This window comes from Xiphophorus couchianus, chromosome 22, assembly GCF_001444195.1.
Source record: "Xiphophorus couchianus chromosome 22, X_couchianus-1.0, whole genome shotgun sequence".
NCBI lineage: Eukaryota > Metazoa > Chordata > Actinopteri > Cyprinodontiformes > Poeciliidae > Xiphophorus > Xiphophorus couchianus.
In genome coordinates this window covers 21,032,517-21,053,251 of record NC_040249.1, presented here as the reverse complement: position 1 = coordinate 21,053,251, position 20,735 = coordinate 21,032,517, and the positions used below count along the sequence as shown (strand labels likewise).

General features: G+C 38.3%; 1 protein-coding gene across 2 annotated transcripts in view; it reads right to left on the bottom strand.

The window, feature by feature from the left end:
- LOC114138574 (fibrillin-3) overlaps positions 1 to 14,462 on the bottom strand; it is a 28,966-nt gene extending 14,504 nt beyond the window's left edge. Inside the window, exons 1-10 of one of the 2 annotated variants that reach the window (XM_028007935.1) lie at positions 14,310 to 14,462; positions 11,660 to 11,715; positions 9,478 to 11,556; positions 8,818 to 8,940; positions 6,451 to 8,691; positions 4,865 to 4,998; positions 3,131 to 3,298; positions 2,830 to 3,009; positions 1,154 to 1,733; positions 47 to 187 (exon numbers count right to left, since the gene is read on the bottom strand). In XM_028007935.1, the coding sequence (XP_027863736.1) occupies positions 47 to 187; positions 1,154 to 1,733; positions 2,830 to 3,009; positions 3,131 to 3,298; positions 4,865 to 4,998; positions 6,451 to 8,691; positions 8,818 to 8,940; positions 9,478 to 11,556; positions 11,660 to 11,715; positions 14,310 to 14,350 (5,743 nt within the window). In that variant the 5' untranslated portion in view covers positions 14,351 to 14,462. The remainder of the gene's footprint in view (positions 1 to 46; positions 188 to 1,153; positions 1,734 to 2,829; positions 3,010 to 3,130; positions 3,299 to 4,864; positions 4,999 to 6,450; positions 8,692 to 8,817; positions 8,941 to 9,477; positions 11,557 to 11,659; positions 11,716 to 14,309) is intronic. The other variant, XM_028007936.1, reaches the window with a different exon arrangement.
- Positions 14,463 to 20,735: the final 6,273 nt, after the last annotated feature.

Below are 20,735 nucleotides of genomic sequence, written 5' to 3'. Positions count from 1 at the left end.
TCCAGATAATTTGCTCGTTTTAAACTTTTTTCTGGGGATTCCTCACCGGTGCCCTGCGCTGCCCCACTGGAGTTGCTGCGAATGCTGGAGACATAACCTTGACAGCGATCCAAAGGTCTCTTTCTGAGGTAGAGATGGCACTGGGGAGAGTCGATGCAACACCACTGAAATGGGAGGAGATCCCCGTCTGCAAGGAAACATTTGGTGAAATTATGTCTCTTATAGATGCTCAGTTTTAGCTGGATGATCCGACGAGATGTCTGGGTATTAAAGCATTGGAGATTTTAACCATACAACAATATATTCTGTTTTTTTTTTTTTTACAGAGCTCTCCAAATCTAAAGTCAACTCTTGCAGTAAGAAAACACCATAAAACTCTTTGACTAAGTTTATCTCTAAACAGCAGAGAGAAAATCTTTGAGGGATTGAGGAAAGCAAAAACAAATGTTTTGTATGGTCTATATGAAACATGTTCATTACAGTTTTTGCCCCAAATCATCCTTAGATAATGAGATTTCAGTCTGCTCAGTTCTGCTTTTAGCTGTTTTAGGGCGTATTGTCACTTTAAATCCAAATAAGCTGCTGCTGGCCACGCCCCCAAACTCAAACTTTGAAGAGCATCAGTGGAGCCTCCTGCACAAGCAACAAGAATGCAACAAGTGATTTCTGGATGGTATGTCAACAACAAAACACTTGTCTTTTCCAGCAGCCATTGTGCAGCATTAAAACCAGGTGACTGACTCTACTCGGGTTGCTAATTAATGGGGCTCAGCTGGGCTCTGCTCTGCTGTGCTTGCTAGGTAACGGGGCAGCGCCTGCCAATTGTGACTTAATAATCAGAAGGTTTTTGGAAGAGTTCGTTTTCCAGACACCAAAAAACATGAACTTATTCACAGAAAACCGCTGGGTGGGTTTGTTTCTAGCAGTAGAAACTCAAATGGAAGTGAAATTTGCATAAAAGATTCCAGTTAACGTTGGATTTTTCCCCACTGAATGAATGCGCAAAATTATAGGTTAAATTTCTCTGTGTTTAATTATGTTCCTGCAATGAAATATTATTTTACTTTATGGAGAAATTTACCAGTGGAACAACAAACCACCCATTATCTGTACTCCACTGTTTCCAGGGAAACTAACCACTTGAGGGTCTTACCGATATGTTTCTGAGTGCTGTGTCCGTAGAAGTAGCGCTCGTTGAACCCAGCCAGCAGGGCACCTTCCTGCTCGTACACACACCTCTTCCCGGCGCCATGCTGGTTGGACAGGAGCGACTTAAAGACCTGCCCAGAGGTGCCCGCCCACCACTTCTGGACTGTCTCACCCGGGTCGGAGAGGTCCAGTAGGAGCGCCTGGTCCTCCTGTGCCTGCATCTGGGTGCAGGGACAGGAGGGCAGCCCCAACATCCACACGGCCGGGTCCGGCTCTTCCTTCGACCAGGCCTGGCATTTGATTCCAGCATCTGCATTCGACCCTAATGGTCCAGTTAAATCATATATCAGCTGGCCGAGATTCCCCAGTGTTCCTATAACTTCATTAGGTCTATATCTGCCTGCGCGCCCAAAGAGGTTCCCTAGAGGTTTGATGGTCTCCTTGAACGTGGTTTTTCCGTCTGTGTAGCCGATCAGAGCATCGTGATGCTTTCTCAGCCCAGGTCCCCATTTCATCTGCCCAAATCGCAGAAGGGCGAAGGAACGCACTCCATCTGTTGTCAAGATACACTGGAAGGTGTTGGTCTGCAAAGGAAAACCATTTAAACTCACCAAATGCTACAAAGGTTAGCAACTCTTTAAATTGGATCAAATACAAGGAATAACTGCGATAGAACAGGTAAGACTTCACTGCACAGGAGTCACTGAAGATGGGGACAAAAAAACAGGAGTAAATTTTCACCAAAAAAACTAGAAATTGTCTACAAAACATTTCTGAGCTTCAAAAGTCAAACATTTGCTAGAAAAAAACTAAAACATTTTGAGATTAATCTCAGGATTTTTATTTTTGGAAAAAAATTGGAAATTTTTGAGTTTGAAAGCTCAAAAATGTGCAACAAAGAACTTGAAATTTGTTTCAGAAATTTTCTACAAAAAAAAATTTGGAAATTTCTGAGTTTCAAAAGTCGAAAATTTGCGAGTAAAAATTCAGAAATTTATATTAGAAATTTTCTAGAAAAAAAATTGACATTTTTAAGTTTCAAAAATGTGAAAAAGTTGAAGATTTCAATCTTTTGAAACTCAGAAATGTCCATGTTTTTTTTCTAGAATGTTTCTGAGATTAATCTCAGTCTGGGTTTTTGTCTAGTAATTTTGTTGCTTTTGCAGCTCGGAAATGTTTGGATTTTTCTCTAAAAGATTTCTGAGATTATTCTAAAAATGTCTGTGTGTTTTCAAGCAAATCCTGGACTTTCAAAGCTCAGAAATTTTCTTTTTTTGAGAATATTTTTTGGCAAAACTTTACTTCTTTTTTTCTATCTGCACAGACATGATGCAAAAAATAAGACGAATGGCAAAATCAAATCCCACTAAGACACCACCAGGTGGCACCAGATACCAAACTGGAAATCTGTACAGAAACCACGACCTATTCATTGACTCACCTTAAAAATTTCACATTGCACAACATTTAAAGTAGGACAACCAAGCAATAACACTCACTGATCCTTCACATCTTTATGAATCAAAATACAGGCAGGTCATATAAACAACACAGTTTAAATGTTCAATATGCTAGAATTTATTTATCCCAGTGATCAGAGATGCATATTTAGTGAGGAACTTAATATATTTTATGTTTGTACTAATTGTTTCTTTGTCAGGGTTTTAAAGCTGACCTGACCTCTGACAGGTTGACCTTCTGAAAGGAGACGGGCATCACGTTTTCCCAAGTGATCTTCATGATCCAGGTGGGGGAAAACGAAGGCCTCTGTTTCAAACCCTCAAACTTTGTCACTTCATCTGCTGTGCGTTTGAAAACCATCTGGGAGTAAACATCTGATGCATCCAGTTCTGAATATTCCTAAAAGAATCAAACAACAACGATGCAATTATTGCAAAGATTAAGTAAGTTTGATTGGTTTAAATTAAACCCAATTTAAAAAAACATATTTTCAGCGCGTTGGTCTTTGTTTTCATCTGACCTGATAGTGCAGCTTCCCGTTGCCTTTGGTGAGGTCACCATCATCCCAAAAGACAGCCAATAATGGCACTTTCATGTCGTCAGGGAAACCATCAGTAGAGGGAGACGGGAGCAAGTATTGTTCGTTCTCAGCCAGCGACTGAAACTGGACCAGGCCGTTATCAGAAAACTGAAAAAAATTAAATAAAGACACAGTCAGGCTCTTTACTGAAAGTAAATCAGTTAGTACAATGTTCAGACATCAAAGTTTTTTTCTTTCTGTTGAGTTTAATATTCTGTGAACTGTGAATAACCAAATACTCTGATGTAAATATTACGCCTGAACATTGTTATTACAGAAAATGACTCATCTCATAACGTTTTGCTGGGAAAAGCTCCTGAACTCACCAGGATGTTACTTTGGTCATAGAGCGCCCTCTATTGGCGCTTCTGGTGAAAATGTGCATAAAACGAATTAATCTATTGAAGTACAATAATCTCAAACAGAAACATTTTAGAGGAAAACGACGTTTCAATTTAATAAAATTATTCAGTGTAAAAAAAACACAGTAAGAATTCAAATTTATTTGAAATATAACCGAAAATTTTCAGTAATTGATATACTAATTTATTAGTTTAGACCTCTGGAACTAATGTCTTCATTTCTTATCATCAACATGTTTCCCAGTGTTGATGCTAATATGATATGATTTTCCATAAATACTGCCAGATCATTTCTAATAACAAGTTACACAGGCACTGCAGGCATAGGACGGCCATTCAAACAACATAGTTTCATAATAAAATATGTTCTTTTAAGAGTTAATGAGTCTCTCTGTTATATTTTCCTTGCATTTTTGCAGAAGTATAACACATATTATTACAAAACAAAATGGTCTGGCTAACCCATGAATACCTAATATTCAACTCTGCACGTCACAATTTATAATCTGTTTTTTTTGTGTTTTTCTTGAGAAAATACAGCAGCTTTAAGAACCAATATGGCATCAAATTGACAAAATATGTAAAATACTATATAGGAGCACAACAGTTCTGATTAGAGCAAAATCTGACTAAAAGATTGAAACTTTGAAAGTGATTTCTTAAAAATGATTTTTAGATATGCTGAATTTTACCAAGTATTTTTGTCTAGTTTTTAGTGTAAATATTTTACAGTGTATATCCCACATTTGAATTAAGACAAAACTAACTTACAAATAACTTTGTTGCAAGATATAATATGAGCTTGTTTTAAGTAAATAATTCTTTAATATTGATCAAAAGTACTAGTTACATTGGCAGGTTATTTCACATATAACATGTTTTGTTACAAGTAAAATAATCTGCCAGTGAAACTAGTAATTTTTTTATTTAAAATCAATATTAAGGAGTTATTGACTTAAAAAGCTCCTATATCTTATTGGAAAGTTAATTTTGTCTGATTTGCAGTAGGAACTAGACTAACAAAATCCTCTGTAAGGTTTTGTGTTTTTGCAGTGAAGCGTTTGAAAATCTTCAACACTTTAAAACATCAGGAGATGGAAATCTGATGCACTCTCCCAGAAAACTGAAAAGGGAGAATCGCTGGGTCCTTCAGACGGATAACGATTTGAAACATATAATCAAATCCACACAGAAATCAGCCTTCATTCATGGTGATGTCAGTCCTACAAACCTATAGAAAACTTGTCAGGTGATCTGAGGAAAAGCGAACATGATGTAGAGAGACTGTGTAAGAAGGAATAGTCAGACTCACAAATACTCTGTCGTACAGTTTCCCCATGAAAGGAAACCCTGCTTTTGGCGTGATGAACGGAGAATTTCCATCTTCTGCTTCTATTTTCACCTCTCTATCTCCAGCCTCTGCTCCGTATGGGTACAGAGAGCTCTCTGTGTGGAGAACAGGCAGTTAGTCAAGTTTGGTTTTTTGGCTGTCAACCTAAGGCTGCGTTCCCACTGCAGCCCAAAGTGACCCAATTCTGATTTTTTTTTTTTTTCCGCCATTATGCGACCTGTGTCTAATCTTTTCATGACAAGCTGAACAATATAGGTCGGGTTTTTTTCTTTTTCGAATGCGACCCAAGCCTCTTGGATGTCTGATACGTATCTGATCTTTTCAAATGTGACCTGAATCCTAACGATGAGGTGATGAACGTCACTGATACTCGACAAACGTCAATATTCTGCGTCCTGATATGCGTAAGCGGGAAGAAAAACAACAACCATGGCGAACTATAATGAGGATTAAGTTGTTAATGTCCAGCCTCCGGCCAGACAACAACTTCAAAATCGTTAGCTATGCTCCACCGTTAGCATCCTGTGTTTACTTCCGCCAGCACTGAGCACTTCTTCTGTTTTTTGGCGCTTGGCAAAACACTGAGCACACTTTCTCTGTGTGACGTCATTGCGCCCTCTACTGCGCATGCCAGATACTTTGAGCTCGTTCGCGGTTCACACTGCTGATCACAGACTTCGCGCATATTTGGAAGTGTGAACGACCACGCCAAAAAAAATGTGATTTGACAAAAAAAATCGAAATTGGGTCACTTCAGGCTGAGTGTGAACGCAGCCTAAGACAGTATGGTTTTCTCTGCCCTCTTTGTTTAAGACATACAGCTAAGAAATAAGTTAATTTTGCATTTTAATTATTTTAAACTTGTAATGTTTCACTTTTATTGCTTCTTTATTTTTCAAAGTACAAATGGTTTTAAATGGTCTTAGCAAATATTGCTTAGTTTTCTTGTAACAGCACTGTTTTATTAAAGTAAAACAAATTCATTATTTTTTGTTAAAGGCAGCACTGGTAACTGAGAGGGCATCAGTGGAATACTAACATCGATGTAATATTGATGGTTTGGACTGGTCCAGCTAGAGCCCAGACCTGAATCTAATAGAAAACATATGAAGGGAGCTAAAGATTAGGGTAATGGTAAGGAGGTCTTCCAATCATCACCAAAGATCAAAACACTAAAGAAAAAATGAAAAGAAGGTTTTGATTGCTGTAATTCCACAAAATATTTATAATTTATTATTCAGAAAATTATGTTTAAATAAGAAAACATCAATTTCTTTCATTTTAAATAATATTGCTTTTACATAGCTTTATTAGCGTTTTAGAAATGTCTGTCTCAGAATTTTCTTGGTTAAATTAAAAATAATTTTAGATCTAAATCAGTCAGGTATAACAATAACTTTGCGATTAACTACATACATGACTGGAAGTTGATTAGTTCCTTATAGATTTGAGTTGTTTTTTATTTGATCGGGTTGTTTCCAATCAACAAAATGAGCAGCATAAAGAATTGGTTATAAAAATGTAATAAAAACAAATGCATAGCTAACCCATTATGGCTAAGGTATTGCAAACTGTGTTGTTTGCTGGGCAGGAACAGGCGTAGCTCCCTGGTAGGTTGGTACAGGATGTCTGATGAGGACACCGGTTGGGGGACACACACTCATTCAAGTCTACACAGCCTTCTTTTCCAAGACCGTTATCCGTGGTAGCTTCCCAGCCTTGGTTGCATGAGCATTTGAATCCTCCTACATAATTGATGCAGGAAGCAGCTGAGTGACACTGCCCATTTTCTTGCTGGCATTCATTAATGTCCACACATAGGGGCCCAATGCTGAGGAAGCCTGGCATGCAGACACAAACAAATGATCCTGGGGTGTTATGACATTGAGCGAGGGAGTGACAAGGGTTGGTAAAGGCAACACACTCATCCACATCTTTGCACCAGGAGCCATTCCCAGTGAAGCCTCTGTGACAGTGACAGGAGAAGGAGCCAGGTGTATTCCAACAGGATGCCAAGGGATGACATGGGGAATTCTCACATTCATTGCTGTCGACACAAGCCTCATTCTCCTCATGGTAACCAAGAGGGCAAGAGCAGTCGTATGCTCCCGGTAGGTTTGTGCACACCTGATCAGAGCGGCAGGTGTTGCTGCTCTTACATTCATCAATATCCTCACAGCCAGTGTCAATGGGTTGGTACCCAGGGGAGCAGTGACAGAGGAAAGACCCTTCTGTATTGTTACATATAGAGTTTTGTGGACATGGGCTACGATCTGGGTGAAGACATTCGTCCACATCCAGACAGTTGATACCATTCAGAATGAAACCTACATTACAGGGACAGAGGTATGAACCTAGAGTGTTAACACATGTGGAGAAAGGCTGACATACTGAGGAGTTGAGAAGCTCTGAGCATTCATCCACATCCACACACTCTGTACCATTACTCAAGAATCCTGTAAAACAATCACAGTAATAAGAACCAAGAGCATTCTTGCATGTCCCATTTGTGCAAAGCTCTCGCCCGTTGTTTTCACTGCATTCATCAATGTCCACACATAAGTCAGTACTATTGGAAAACCCTGTATCACAAAGACACTGGTGGTCTCCTTTGGTGTTCACACAAGTGCTATGATCAGGACAGGTGGAATTGTCCAGGCATTCGTCAATGTCCTCACACTCTGTGCCATTGCTTTGGTAGCCTTCCCAGCACACACAGATGGAGGATCCAATCGTGTTTAGGCAGTTGGAAAAATTAGGACACTGGATCAGGCCGAGGGAGCACTCATCAATGTCCAAACATAAGGAGTCATTGCCTGAGAATCCTGGGTCGCAGGTGCAGTTGTAACTCCCTTCTTTGTTATTACAGGTACTGTTGTCAGGGCAGGTGAAGTTTCCCAGCTCACATTCATCTATGTCCTGACAGTGTGTACCGTTGTCTAGAAAACCTTCCCAACACCCACAGATGGAGGATCCAATCGTGTTTAGGCAGTTGGAAAAAACAGGACAGTGGATCAGGCCAAGGGAGCACTCATCAATGTCCAAACACAAGGAATTATTGCCTGAGAATCCTGGGTCACAGGTGCAGTTGTAACTCCCTTCTGTATTATTACAAGTGCTGTTGTCAGGGCAGGTGAAGTTTCCCATCTCACATTCATCTATGTCCTGACAGTGTGTACCGTTGTCTCGAAAACCTTTCCAACACTCGCAGATGAAAGAACCATTCGTGTTTCGGCAGTGTGAGAAGGGAGGGCAGGCTTTATCTTGTAACTGATCACATTCATTTACGTCCCAGCAGTCAGTCCCACTTCCTTCATATCCATCTGTGCATTGACAGTAGTAAGAACCCTGGTGTGTGTTACACTTGGCAAGCGGGTGGCAGTAATTAGTAGTATTTAGGCAGGTATCTTCACTAACGCATATGCCCTCATTGTATATGTTTCCCAATATACAAGAGCAGCTGTAGGAGCCAGGAAAGTTGGTGCATGTCATATTCTTGCTGCAAGCTGTAGCCAACTCACATTCATCAACATCATTACAAATAAAACCATCCCCTTGGTATCCATGATTGCACCGGCAGAGGTAGGAACCATTGGTGTTGAGACACACAGCCTGCGAGCTGCAGTTGTTTGGCAGGGTAGAGTTCTGCTCACATTCGTCCACATCCTTGCAGTAAAAGCCATCCCCCTCCATGCCCATCGGGCAGACACAGGAGAAAGATCCGGGCATGTTAGTGCAGTTGGCAAATGGGTGGCATCCTCCATTTTGGTCTTGGCATTCATCAATGTCTATAATTTATCCAAAATGGGACAGTGTCAGGGAAACAGCCCCAAAATGTGCTAAAAAACTCACAAGAGTGTCCACTTACAGAAGCAAGATCAACAGCTTGTACATAGTAAGGAACTGATACGTACCAGAGCAGTTCTTCCCGTCTCCTGTGTAACCACTTCGACAAAAGCAGGAATAGCCTCCCACTGTGTTGTTGCACTGGGCAAACTCACTGCACTCTTCCTGCCCCGTATCACATTCATTCACATCTGGAAAAGTCATGAACAAATAGTGTAATAAGAGAGAAACAATGAAAGATAAATAATTTAGCAATCAGAATAAGCTAAAAGCAGAGATCTAGTTCAAGTATGGTCACCAAATTAATGACTTGGCTTAAAAAAATCAATACAAAAAACCAGTCTGGTGCCACGATGAGGCTAACCAGTGTTTTTCACTGCTCATAATGTTATGCCTGATCAGTAGATAGACTGTTAAGGTATTTGGTGTGGCTAGAAAAACTGCAACAAAAATATATTTATGATTTAAAAAGGAGGCATTTACATTTTTGCATAACATCATATTGGTTTGGGTCCACTGTCTTCCATTAATAAATTAAATAGTCATTTGAAAACTGCCTTTTCTACTTACGGTAATCTGTGTCTGATATAATTAGAGGGGATGTAATTTTTCCCAGCTCTGTATAAATTCTGTCTTTCAACTTTAATATCACATAACCTAATATAGAGGCTGAACTTGGCTCTGGACATTCATTGTTTTAAATAACAAATATTAAAAGAAATCATTACCAACACATTGAGTCCCATTGAGAGTGAAGCCTTGTTTGCAGACACAAGAAAATGATCCAGGAGTATTCAAACATTCAGTTTCATTGTCAGGGCAAATATTGTCCATCTGGCATTCATCGATGTCTGTGCAGGTCACTCCATTGCCATCAAAGCCCATGTCACAAACACACTGATATCCGGAAGGTGAAAGGTGGCATAAACCTTTGCTGTGGCAGGGAGGATCACACAGAAAAACTGGTGGCACACAGGTGTCATTAGAGGCCACCGTACCATTCAAACATGAGCAAACATATGAACCAGGAGAATTGACACATTGTGAGAAAGGAGGGCAGGTGGTATTGGAGCGAGAACACTCATTCACATCCTCGCAGGAAAATCCATCACCTGTGAAACCTTGCTGACAAGAGCAGAAAAAGCCCCCTACAGTGTTAGTGCATGTGGCTCTTGTGTGGCATATTTGCGCCTGAGCACACTCATCTTTGTCCAAACAATGAGAGCCATTCCCTGTAAAGCCTCTCTTACAGGTGCAGGAGTACGAGCCAATGGTGTTGAGACATGTGGCATTGATATGGCACGGTTTGTCTTGACACTCGTCCCTATCGACGCAGGCCATGTTGCTAGCAGGGCGGTTGAAGCCAGCCTGGCAAGGGCACTCATAAGACCCATCAGTGTTTTTGCACTCTTCATTCACTCCACACGGATTGCTCTTTTCCACACACTCATTGATGTCTTGGCAAATTGTCTTATTAATCAAGATGAAACCTGACTGGCACTGGCAAGCAAAAGACCCCTGGTTATTGACACATGTTGCTTTGTTTTTACAGCCTCCATTATTCACCAGGCACTCATTGATGTCATTGCACTGAAGCCCATCACCAGAGTAGCCTGTCATACATGTACAGTTGAAAGAACCAGGTACGTTTTTGCAAACGGCCTTCAAATGGCATTTTGAATTCAAAGAGCATTCGTCTATATCGTCACAGGTAAAACCATCTCCTCTGTAGCCTGACAGGCACTGACAAGAGAAGGAACCATGTGAATTAGTGCAGTTTGCAGAAGGGCTGCATTGTCCTGCTTTGCATTCATCAATGTCATTGCACTTGGAGCCATTGAATATTAATCCACTCCCACAGTCACATTTGTAGGACCCAGGATTGTTCACACAGGTACTGAAAGACGGGCAAATGTTTGGCTTTGCACACTCATCAATATCTTCACAGCGTCGTCCATCTCCAACAAAACCTTCCACACACAAACACTGATAACTGCCCAACCTGTTGATGCAAACAGCCTTCGAGTCACATTCATTGCCTGCAATGCATTCATTTATATCAGCACATGTCAACCCATTTCCCACAAACCCACTTTTGCAGGTACACTGGTATGATCCAACAGAGTTTTTGCAATCTGCATTGGGGCTGCAGATGTTGTTTGCACACTCATCAATGTCAATACAGTTCTGTCCAGTGGCTTGAAAACCACTTTGGCACGTACAACGATAGGACCCAGGTGTGTTTACGCAGCCTTTGAAACCTAATAAAGTAGAACACACACGATTCTCTGAACACTCATCTATGTCCATGCACAAGTAGATTCCATTTCCTTTATAGCCCGCGTTACAAGTGCACGCAAAAGAACCGGGGTTATTGGTGCAGGTGGCATTCCAATGGCAGATTCGTTCCCTTGTGCATTCATTGACGTCTGTGCACTGGACGCCATCACCTGTGAAACCTGAACTACACTGACACGTTCTCCCACCATCCAAATTGGTGCAGACTGCAGAAGGGTGGCAGCCCCCATTGTTCGTTTGACACTCATTGATGTCCTGGCAGGTTTTACCATCACCAACATATCCATCGAGACAGACGCATGAGTAGCTGCCTGGAGAGTTTGTGCAGCGGGCCTTCGAGTGACAACTTTGAATGCCACTCAGACACTCATTGATGTCGCTGCACTGCAGACCTTCACCCTGGTAGCCCACGCGGCAGGCACAGGTGAAGCTGTTGCTAATCTTCAGGCAGTCGGCCTGAGCGTGGCACTTAATGCCTTCTGCCTCGCATTCACTCTTGTCAACGACAGCTAAAAAGAAAGAAGGGAAAACAAGAAGTTGAAAACCCAAATTATTCTAAATTTTAAGAAATACCAATCACTCTATTCATTACAGCACATGAACTGCACAAACCTGCTAAGCAGTAAACCAGCAGGGCGAAGACAGTTAACAGCCACAAGATAGAAAACCTAAAAGGGAAAAAAAAAATTCATTTTCACATAAGACAGATTTCACTTTATTAGCTAAAGCAATCTTCAGGACAAATGATGCATTTTTTGGGTGTCTAGTTTCTCAGTCTCTGGCTTTGATGTTTTTAAAATATTAGTTGATCTTGATAATTTGACAAATAAATGCATATTGAGTTCCAATTGGTGCCAAAATTTGTTTCATTTTGGGTCATATCAAAAATCTGAACGTTCTTAAAGGGCCGGTTGTGCAAGGATGTATTAATAAATGTATTAAACTGTTGAATTTGGGATCTGTTGATTCTGTGTGAATTTTGCAGATTTGTGAAAAACTGGAGGGAATTAATGATGTAATCTGGAATCTAGAGGGCCACATAAAAATCTACGGCGGACCAGATTTGGCCCCGGGACCTTGAGTTTGACACAAGTGCTAGATGATTTGTTCAGGTTGTTATCAAACATATTCTAGTCAAATTGTTGCAAATATTCCCAGGCCTGAATGCTTTGTCACTGTTTGAAGTACTTTTACAGGAAATGACTCAAAGAAGCAATTGCCATAAATCTGAACAGTAATGAAAATAATCTCTTGTTTGCTCTTATTAGGTTTCAGTCTAAATGTTAAAGCACCCCTCAGGACATGCAGGGCTATTGTCTGCCTTAGACGGAGGCTTTGGATGGACGGCAGGAGAGACTCCAGTTACATACATGGAGGATCACCTACCGCCCCTGAGGTTCTGCAACTAGGACAGAGATGTGGGTTAAAAGTGAAATTTACCGTTACAGATAACAACCAAGCAGCATTAAAAAAGTTTTATTAGATTTTTTCTGTATTTTTTAAAAACTTTTTAATGCTTTTATTGTAACTATAGGCTAAAAAGTTGTTTACACATACAATGTGTACTTTTATTCTGAAAGAAGTTTGTAGCCTCATGGTGAGAGAATGAACATCAGTATTTACATAGTTTTTACCTTAAACACAGTGATTGTTAATTAATTATGTTTAAGATTAAACGGAAGACTTTTTATGGACATAGACTAATTCAAAAGAAGTCAAATAATGTACACAAAGCTTAATTTAAGAAAAAGAGACACCAAGGAGTTTGTGCATGTTGGTTTGTGGTGTAAATTTGTTAAACAGCAAGAATAGGACTTGAAAAAGTATGAATATAAATAATTAAAAATAAATGATAAAAATATACCACAAAAGAACATGAATGTAGCTCAGCTTTAAAAGACGTGCTCTGCCTGCTGTTGGGTAATATAATAGTTGTATATATGACTGATTGAATATAATATATAAAATACCACATAAAAAGAAACAAGACTTGATATTTATCATATTGGTTATTTATATGGAATATTTCAGGAGTCCTAAAAGTAGATGCTGAAGAAATATAGATATATATAAACTATGAAATGACTGATAAATTACAGCCATATATACTGTATATACAGCTAGAGTAGATAATTTATAGGTAGTGTGGAGTGTGGCCTTAATCTACATCCAGAATGGGTCAAATAGGCGAAGGATTTAAAGAAAATTTTCAACTAGAAACAGACTGACAGGTAGCTAATTAGCTAGCTAGCTAAATCGACCAATAAAAAGATAGCAATTTTATTGTTGTTGGACTTTTCTATGAATAGTTTCCTGATTGGCAATATTTTTAATTATGCTAATTCTGCAGACTTTTTTATTATTATTTTTTTTCTACTAATAATATGTCTTGTTTATAAGTTCAGAGTGAAGTTTTCAGTCATTCATTCATTTAAAGTCTAAAATTATGTTTTCCATCTGGGTGTAAAAAGTTCTTAAAAAACATCCTCAAAAAATCTAACTCCACTTTTTTTTCCCCCTAATGAATATTAAAACATTAAGAAACATTTTGTATTATTGAACATCAATATTTATGTTGAATGAAACATTAGTCCCAGATGCTAGAGCTGAATTCAATCGGTGATAAAAACTAAAACTGACAGAAATTGAGGAAAATATATTTTTTATACTGAATTAATAACCTGCTACAAAGTGAAACCTTTTCTGAAGCGTTGCTGTGAGACAGAGTTGGGTTTAGATGTGCAGGTGTTTAAAAATTAAACTAGGTTAGAAATAGCTGAGATAATCTGTAACTTTAGTCCAAAACGACTTTACTGAGAGAGTCCAGATTTAAATCTGGATTAAGACAGATTTAAATGATTTAATGTGTAACATGTAGCCTGTAATTTCAGGTGGTGTAATCATTTATATTATATTGTATTGTACATTTTATTTATATTTTATGATTTACTTATTTTTTCTGCTTTCCACACAGGCTTCAATCAATTAGTTCCTTTCTTTTGTCCCGTTTACCTTTTGAAATATTTTCTTTTGAATAGTTTATAAAAGCTTAAATAAATACCCAATTGGTCACTGCAACCATACAAGAACATTTAGCTCTACGCAAAAGTTATTTATGACACAACTACTAACTATTTTCTTTCCTCAAACATACAGAAACTGATGAATAAAAACATGAATGTTTTTCTCATGAGAGACATAAAAATGCTGGATTAATCCCAATGACTAAAACCAAAGAAAGAGAAAATAGATTTTAACTCACCTCATAATTCCCAGTCTGATGGTCCCGTTTGTGTCTGCCATGACTGGGAGATTTCCGTCCCTCTGCTCGTCTTTTGCTGCACACCTTTGTCCTCGAGGAGCTTCTTCTGCTTTTTATTTTTGGATACCTCCACCCTACCTGGGATAATGCCCCTCTCTGCCACGGCACGCTCAGCCCTGACATCTTAAACCTCTGGGAATAGGAACACCCATGTTCCTCTGGTTATGTGTCAACTCATACACAATAAATGTTCCAGCAACCTGAGGACACCATTTGTCCTCTTTACTGGACGTCAACGATAATCAGCCAATTTACTTTTATTCATCTGTTGGTTATGGGAGAGAGGGGTTTCGATTTTTCTGGAAGAGATTTCAATGTAACCCAAGTAGACACATTCCTGGCTGCCATGAGTCGTCCAATATTTAACATAAACTAATGTAAACAAATCAGCAGCGGCATAAAAAGGCCAAACTAATCTTCAACCATTCACGATACAGGATGGTTTGGTTGTAGTCTCTGATTACATTTTTTATCGTTTCAATTGTATCATTGTTGGTTGTGCAGGAGGCTCCTCTTCTGCTTGTCAAAGACGTACAGTTGCATACAAACTGTACGTCTAGCACATTTTTGCACAAAATCAATCTTAGATAATGAGATTCTGGTCTGAGCTCCTTTCAGGATGAGCTGTTTTAGGACGTCTTGTCACTTTAAATCCAAATAAGCTGCTGCTGGCCACGCCCCCAAAATCAACGTTTACACTTGCACATGAAAATGGCTGCAAACGGATGCAAAATTATACAGCCATACATCTTTGAAAAGCAGAAGCAGAGGCTCCCACACAACCAACAAGAATGCAGCAAGTGGATTCTGGATGGTAAGTCAACAACAAAACCCCTGTCTTTTCCAGCAGCCATTGTACAGCACATGCAGTGGTAAAACCAGCTGATCAAATGTCCTGAAACTCTGCTTTTGTTGCTAGGTAACAGGCCAGGATCCGCTTGGATTGCTAGGTAATGTTCTCTGCTGTTTGTTCAGGAAACAAGTTACATGCCATTAATGGCATAAAGCAAGTTAATCCTGATTGCATTATTAGTCCATTTATCACCTTTTTTTTTTATCTCTTCAGGTAACAAATGCAGTTTGACGCATCAAGTAGTGAATATTTGTCTTGACGTGGACAATTTATCATGCCAATGTTTATCTATCTTATCATACCTGTGTCATATCTGACACTAATAAATTCCTACAAGCTGCTACTGGATTAATAAAAGAGACATTTACTTCTGCCACAGTTTGGAAAATCAGAGCTAACTCTTTGGCGCAAAGTTACAACTGTTAAGCTATGACCCAAAATTAATGGAAACAGCTAAGCTGTACCATATATCTATCAAAAAGATAAAAAAGGAGAAAAGTTCCTCTTCTACCTTAAGTGCAACTGCAGGGACATTTGCAGTTGCAACCAGAGGTTTACATTCACTTAGTCTTAAGTTAAATCAGACCAAACTTCTCCTGTTTTAGCCAGAATTACCTAAATTATTTCTACTTGCTAAACTCCACAATAATGAGAGAAAGGATGTGTCAGAGAATTATGTATTAATGTCTTTAAAGCCAAAAGTTTACATACATTTCCTTGGTATTTGGTAGTTTTGCTTTCAAATTGTCTGATGACTTGGGTCAAAACTTTCTGGTTTCCTTCCACAGAGTTCTGGCCCAATCCTCTATAAATAACCAAACTTACACCAGTTTTTCTCTCTAGGACTGAGATCAGGGCTTCATGGTCAAACATTGACTTTGTTATCCTTGAGCCACTTTGTAGAAAATTTCTAAGTTAACTTCTGGTTTTAACTCAGAAATTAAAGTTCATGAAGTTGATTTCACAACAAACAAGTTGTCTAAACATTGTTTTTTAAGTTCATTGATCTTGAATTGTGAGTTTTAACTTAATACTAGAATTTAAACCAAATAATTATCTTACAATTTGCGAGAAAAAACTGCCCTTGTCTAGTTAAAAGCACACATTTGTGTATTATTTTCAGTCACATTATCAAGCTAAAATAACTACGTATTTTACATTAGAACAATTTAAGTTCTTGTTTCAAACTGCATCAGCAAATCTTCTGATCTGACAATGAATTTTATCAAACATCACAATAAATTCTGCTCAAATTTGGTGTGAAAAGGACATTTTCCTCATCCAGGGATTTTTGGGGGATTTTTATGGGATTATGTGACGTCTCCATGCAAGCTTGATCTGATAGTTTAAAATCCCTGACGAGGATTTAAAAGGTTTTATATTTTTATAGCTACAAACACAAGATTGAGTAATTTTGGTTGTGAAAATGACTGTGTCACTCACATACTTGCAGTGATGGAGGAACTCAGATACAACATTTTAAACAGGCCCTGACATGCCAAATAAATATTAACGTTACAGTTGAAGCAATACATGCAGACAACCATAAACCACAGTGTGAAATGCTTTCTTTTAACATTTTTGTGAAGCTATGAGGAAGTTGCATTCCTTCCCTGAAAGGAGCATTTAGTAAGCTGTTATTAAACGACAATAACGGATTTTAACATTTGATTGAATTGTGTTCTCAGGAAGCAATGCCTGAACAAAACTTGAAATACTGATGCAGAAGAAGCTGGTGCATGTGTCAGCGCGTTTATTTTTTTATCCTTTTAAAAATCTACTCCCACTGAAAGCATGTAACACACAAACTTTGTGCAACAACTTCATCATAAACTGGGAACAATGCTGGGTTACTGACTCGCTTCCCTGGTAAACATGAGCAAAAAGCTTCAAAATTAAAAAGTCATTAATTGCAGTCACATTATGTCACATTGGAAACTTTTTAAAACTCTTTTGTTAGTATTCAATGCTTTATGATTCCTTGGGTATTAAGGAGGGAGTGACACAAAAGCTAATTAATCTCTGACAATGTTCAGGAAAGACAAGAGGCAAGACATCTGAGTAAAGCAGATGTAGGTCGATCTCAAAGAGTCAGGAAACATTTTCCACTTGTCTGAACTTGCGTACCATCTGCTGTTAGACAAAGAAATGATGTCAGCAGAACTGGAATGGGCTCAAACAACGCTGGAGAGGAACTGGCGTTGGTTTTGTGAACAGGATGTTAAGAGTGGAGAAAAATCTCTCACCAGTTCACCAGTAGAGAACTCTAGTACTAGATTCACCTAAATGCCATCTGGTTGAAAAGCATGGAAAGTGATTTTTATGACCTCTCTTTTTAAAATGTTCCCTTTCTTTTTCAAAATTGTTCTTGTTTTTGTTTTGTTTCCTTTTTCCATCACAGCTTCTTTCTTTCTCCATTTTTTAACTACTTTTTCTTTTTCCCATCACATCATTTTTCTTTTCATTTCTCTCACATTTATTTAAACTTTTCTCCAAAACAACATCATAATCTCTGAAATACAACGATGCATTTTTTTTAAAAAAAGATGATGGCCTCTACCAGAAGACTAAAACTCCTTCCTTAATGGGTCAATCATCAGGATAACCATCTAATATTTAGGAAGAAATCAACACAAAAATGCTTCACAAGACACAAAATCAATACGTTTTCGTGGATGTTTCAATCCTCAGATCTAAATGATCAAGAAACTCCTTGAGGTGAGCTAAAGCAAAAACAGAAACAGTGTCTCATTCCTTGGTGTTTTGGTTATAATATCATGAATCAAACCCTCATGGACTAGAGATTAGAGACTGGAGATTAAACCCAATACCACCTAACTCCTATGAACATTTGCCAAGAAAAACTGAACTATCTTTGGACCTAAAAGTACCGATCTAGAGTCAGCACACCGCTTTAGTTATTACAGCTAGAAACTAGAGATCAGGCCTGAAGTCTGGGTGTGGTGACAGACTCAGACATGAACCTTCAGAGTCACATTCAAACAGTTACAAATTCAGCCTGCTATCACCTGAGCAACTTTTCAATGATTAAAGAAATGTCTCCACAAGATCTAGAGAAACTCATCAGTGCTTTTATCTTTAGTTGAACTGATTACCGCGACAGCGTCTTCACAGGGTCTGCATTAAAAAAAATAATCCTCCAGCTGCAGCTGATCCAGAACGCTGCTGCTGGCGTTCTGACTAAAACTAGGAAGATGGAGCTCATCACCCAGTTCTATGGCCCCTACATCGGCTCCCTGTAGCTCAGAGAATAGACTTTAAAATACTGTTGTTAGTTTATAAATCACTGAATGGCTCAGCACCACAATACATTAAAGAGCTGCTGTTGTCATAGCAACCTTCCGGACCCATCAGGACTTCTGGTTCTGGTCTGCTCTGAACCAGAACCAGAACCAAACACAGAGAGGCAGGATTCAGTTTATATGCACCACAAATCTGGAACAAACTGAAAGCAGCCGAAACACCGAGTTCCTTTAAATGAAGGCTAAACCTCACCTGCTTAGAGATGCTTTTGATTAGTAACAACTCTAAACTTGATGATTTTGATTACGGTATTTGACTAAATGTAATGTTTGCTGTTTGTTTTACGGTGGGTTACTGTTATGCAAAGCACTTTGAACTTCCTGCTGGAACCTTATTAATTTTCGTCTTTATTCTAGTTTTATGATGATTTTAATGATGACATTTGAGAATATGTAAAGTTTCCTTCTTGTTTGTTGTTTCATGTCTCCATCATGTAACACACCTTGAATCGACTTGTTGATGAAATGTGCTATATAAATAAAACTTTTCCCAGCCTTGTTTCTGAGAATCGGCGACATGCTCCACATCGTCCCAGACAAACTGGATCTACTGGAGGCTGACAACGTATCAAACGCCTGTGGGAATGTGTGGGAACAATGTTTTTCACTGCTTAGACATTAAGACCATTTGGTAAAAGTAAAAATAAAAAGCTTTTTTGAAAATTTTAACTGTTCATTCCCAACCACGTGACTTTGGGAGAAAATCCATGCTGTCATCAGGCTTAATATGCATCATGATTAACGTTAATGCCTTCTGGGAGAAACAAGAACAGACCAAACCGGTTTTAGGGTTACTGGAAACTATCAACTGCTAGGCAACATTATATAAACACAATACTTTGTTCAGTCGGTCAAATAATCATCTGTAGCATTATGGCTCATGTTGTTATCTGGATTAAGTAAATAATTTCTTAATATTGATGAAGTTCTTGCTCCATTGTCAGATAAAGTAACTCATAACAAGACATTTTTTATGTTATAAATTTATCTGCCAATAGAAGTAGAACTTTTTCACAAATATTAAGAAATTATTGACTTAAAACAAGCCTCTAGATCTTGCTGGAAAGTTACTTTTAAGTAAGTTTTATCTTATTTGCACTAGAAACTAGACCAAAAATACTTAAGACTGTGTTTTTGCAGTGTATAGATTACAGCTGAGATTATCAAGTCCCAGGAAAAGCTACCATCTGACCCGATTGAGGCCTATGTGACAAAAAAAATCAAGAGAATTTTACGAAGAATCGATAATTATGAACATAAATGTATGTTGCAGGACTGATTACTGTTGACATAACAGCCTTTGGGCTCACTGGGTCATGTATTTGTGACCCAAATACATGACCCAATACATGAAAATGCAATTTAAGTCAACAAGAAAACTGTTTTGGTTTTAACTCAGAAATTGAAGTTGATTTAACAAGAGAAAAGTTGCCGAAATGTTTTTTAAGTTTATTAATCTTGAATTGTGAGTTTTAACTTGATGCTGCAATTTAAACCAGATAATTATTTCACAATATGCAAGAAAAAAAACTGCCCTCACCTGGTTGAAGAGCCACATTTCTCTATTATTTTACTCACAATATGAAGTTAAAATAACTATTTGACTTTAGAATAATTAAAATTCTTGTTTCAAATCACATGAACACAATCTCTGATTTGATAATGAATTTTATTAAACATCGCAATGAATTTTGCTCAAAAACATTTAGTGTGAAGACATTATCCTCAAGCATTAAAATAAACACAAGAGTGAGATCAATGTAGCACACTTCCATCTCAGGGTTCAGAAACATGTCGCTAAGCATTCTGGGAAATAGTTGCCACTCCTGTCTTTTTCTTCTTTCAAGCTTTTTAAGTGCTAACCTAAAAACTCTTGGAAGTTTGACAAAATTAATTAAAAGTTTACACAACGTACTATTGTAAGTTTATCTTTCATAAACTCACATTTAAGCTCAAAATCTAAAACTCGCTGAATTTATTTGACTTAAAGAGAAGAAGAAAAACGCAGCTCAAATGTTTTACAGTGTAGAGGAATGGGCGACTCCAGGAAATGACTATCAGTCTTTGTCCTCCTATATTGTATTCTGCTCTCCAGGAAGCTTTTTACTTAAATTTGTGCTTTGGTTGCTTCATACCAGCAACGCTCAAAGCGTTATTTCTAATCAAATATTTTCCCTCCACTGAATTAAT